Source organism: Mus pahari, chromosome 14, assembly GCF_900095145.1.
Source record: "Mus pahari chromosome 14, PAHARI_EIJ_v1.1, whole genome shotgun sequence".
NCBI classification, from domain to species: Eukaryota; Metazoa; Chordata; class Mammalia; order Rodentia; family Muridae; genus Mus; species Mus pahari.
Genome location: NC_034603.1, coordinates 66,159,931 through 66,161,757, shown reverse-complemented (window position 1 = coordinate 66,161,757; position 1,827 = coordinate 66,159,931). Strand labels below are relative to the sequence as shown.

Genomic DNA, 1,827 nt, shown 5'->3' with positions numbered 1-1,827 from the left:
TTAGGNATCCTTGCTTAGCAGCTGAAGGAGGGAGAGACCAGCATAGAGGGCACAAAGGTTGGGGCGAGTGTCTGGATCCCACGTGTACTGGGGGCCTGATCTCTGGACTTCCAGGCCGCTTAGTCCCACCAGTGCTTCCGTTAGGATCAGTTCCTCCTCCCCGAGGGAGGAGAGCAGATCAGGNNGCAGGGGGAAAACACCCTCTTTATCCTGCAGGAAGTTTTTCTCCAAGGTGCTTTCAACCTGCAGGGAACCAAGGTGACTGGAAATGAGGAACTGGAAAGCCTTTCTCCCTCCCACCAGAGCAGGCTGAGGACCCTAAGCACCTAGGGAGAGGAGAAGACTTTCCTCTAGGGATAGGGCTGGGGCCTGTGAGCACAGTAGGTCTGCATGTTCCCACAGGTTCTAGTGCCCCCATCCTTGCCCTGCCCTGAACCACTCCCCCTGCATCTGTCACTTTTTCTCACCAGCTTCAGTTGCACTGGTAGGATCTTTTTCTCCAGGGATTTTACTAGAAGCTTCTGTTGGGCTTCACTTAGCACTGGAGAGAAAAGCAGAGAAAGAAAAAAAAATGTTGCTGGTATAGAGGGAACTGCAGACTCCAAATAGTGTTAGCACACTCTGATCAATTAATCCATGATCCACACATCATTCTGTCCATCCATCCATCCATCCATCCATCCATCCATCCATCCATCCATCCATCTGTCCATCCATCCACCCATCCATCCATCTGTCCATCCATCCATCCATCCATCCATCCATCCATCCATCCATCCCACCCTCCATCTATCCACAGCTGAACACCTGCTCTGTAACATACACCTTTGCTAGTTATTAACTTAAAAAAAGTTGTGATTTTTGACTGGGTAAAGTGACACACATCTTTAATCTCAGTATTCTGGAAGACAGAGGTATGTGGACCTTGTGAGTTCGAGGCCAGATTGTTCTACATCGTGAGTTCCAGACCAGCCAGGGCTACACAGTGAGACCTCATCTAAAAAACAACAGCCAACCAAAATTCTAATCTTTCGATGTAGTTTTGGGAGAAGTCATGTGCTTTCTGTTTGTTTGTGAGACAGGATCTCATTCTGTAGCCCAGGGTTAATTTAGGCACTCTGTACCCAATGTGGCCTGAGATCTACAGTGATCCTCCTGCCTCAGTTTCCTGAGTGCTGGGACTATAGGCACGAGCTACCTACCACACTGTGATAGCCATAGCTGAGGGGTTTCCTTTGGGCTTGGCATCTGACAGAAAATTCCCCCACTGACCCACCCACAATTTTTCTTTTTGAGACAGGGTCTCAGTGTGTAGCTCTGGTTGTCCTGGAACTCAGTATGTAGACCAGGCTGGCCTTGAAGTCACAGAGATCCTCCTGCCTCTGTCTCTCCAGTGCTGGGATTAAAGGTGTGCCTCAGTGTGCCTAGCTTTCCCCAGATTTGTATGTGTGTATATGTTGTGTGTACACGTGAATGTATGCACGTATGTGTTCAAGCACACTCAGGTGCATGCCATGGTGTGTACATGGAGGGAGAGGACAACTTGCAGACATTGGTCCTCCCCCTGTGGCTCTGGGAATTGAATTCCTGCTGTCTGACTTGGCAGCAAGCACCTTACTCACTGAGCCATCTTATTTCCCTTGAAAAAAGTAGCAAACATCTCAGCTTATGTCCAAAGGACTCAGAGGTTTTGTCTTTGAGTGGGAAAATGTGTCGTGCAGAGGTCAGGAGGAAATACAGGCACAGGATCAGAAGAGTAGTGACTCTGAAATTAAATGTAACAGGTGGGCAGCAATGTGGAAGAGATGGACTTAGCCCCATGCAGAA

The 1,827-nt window shown here is 48.8% G+C and overlaps 1 protein-coding gene across 1 annotated transcript in view; it reads right to left on the bottom strand.

Annotated features, from left to right (window-relative positions):
• Positions 1-1,827, bottom strand: part of LOC110331858 (gasdermin-A-like) — a 10,183-nt gene continuing 8,356 nt past the window's right edge. The window contains exons 8-9 of the mRNA XM_021212724.1: positions 468-541; positions 1-243 (exon numbers count right to left, since the gene is read on the bottom strand). Of these exons, the coding sequence (XP_021068383.1) occupies positions 1-243; positions 468-541 (317 nt within the window). The remainder of the gene's footprint in view (positions 244-467; positions 542-1,827) is intronic.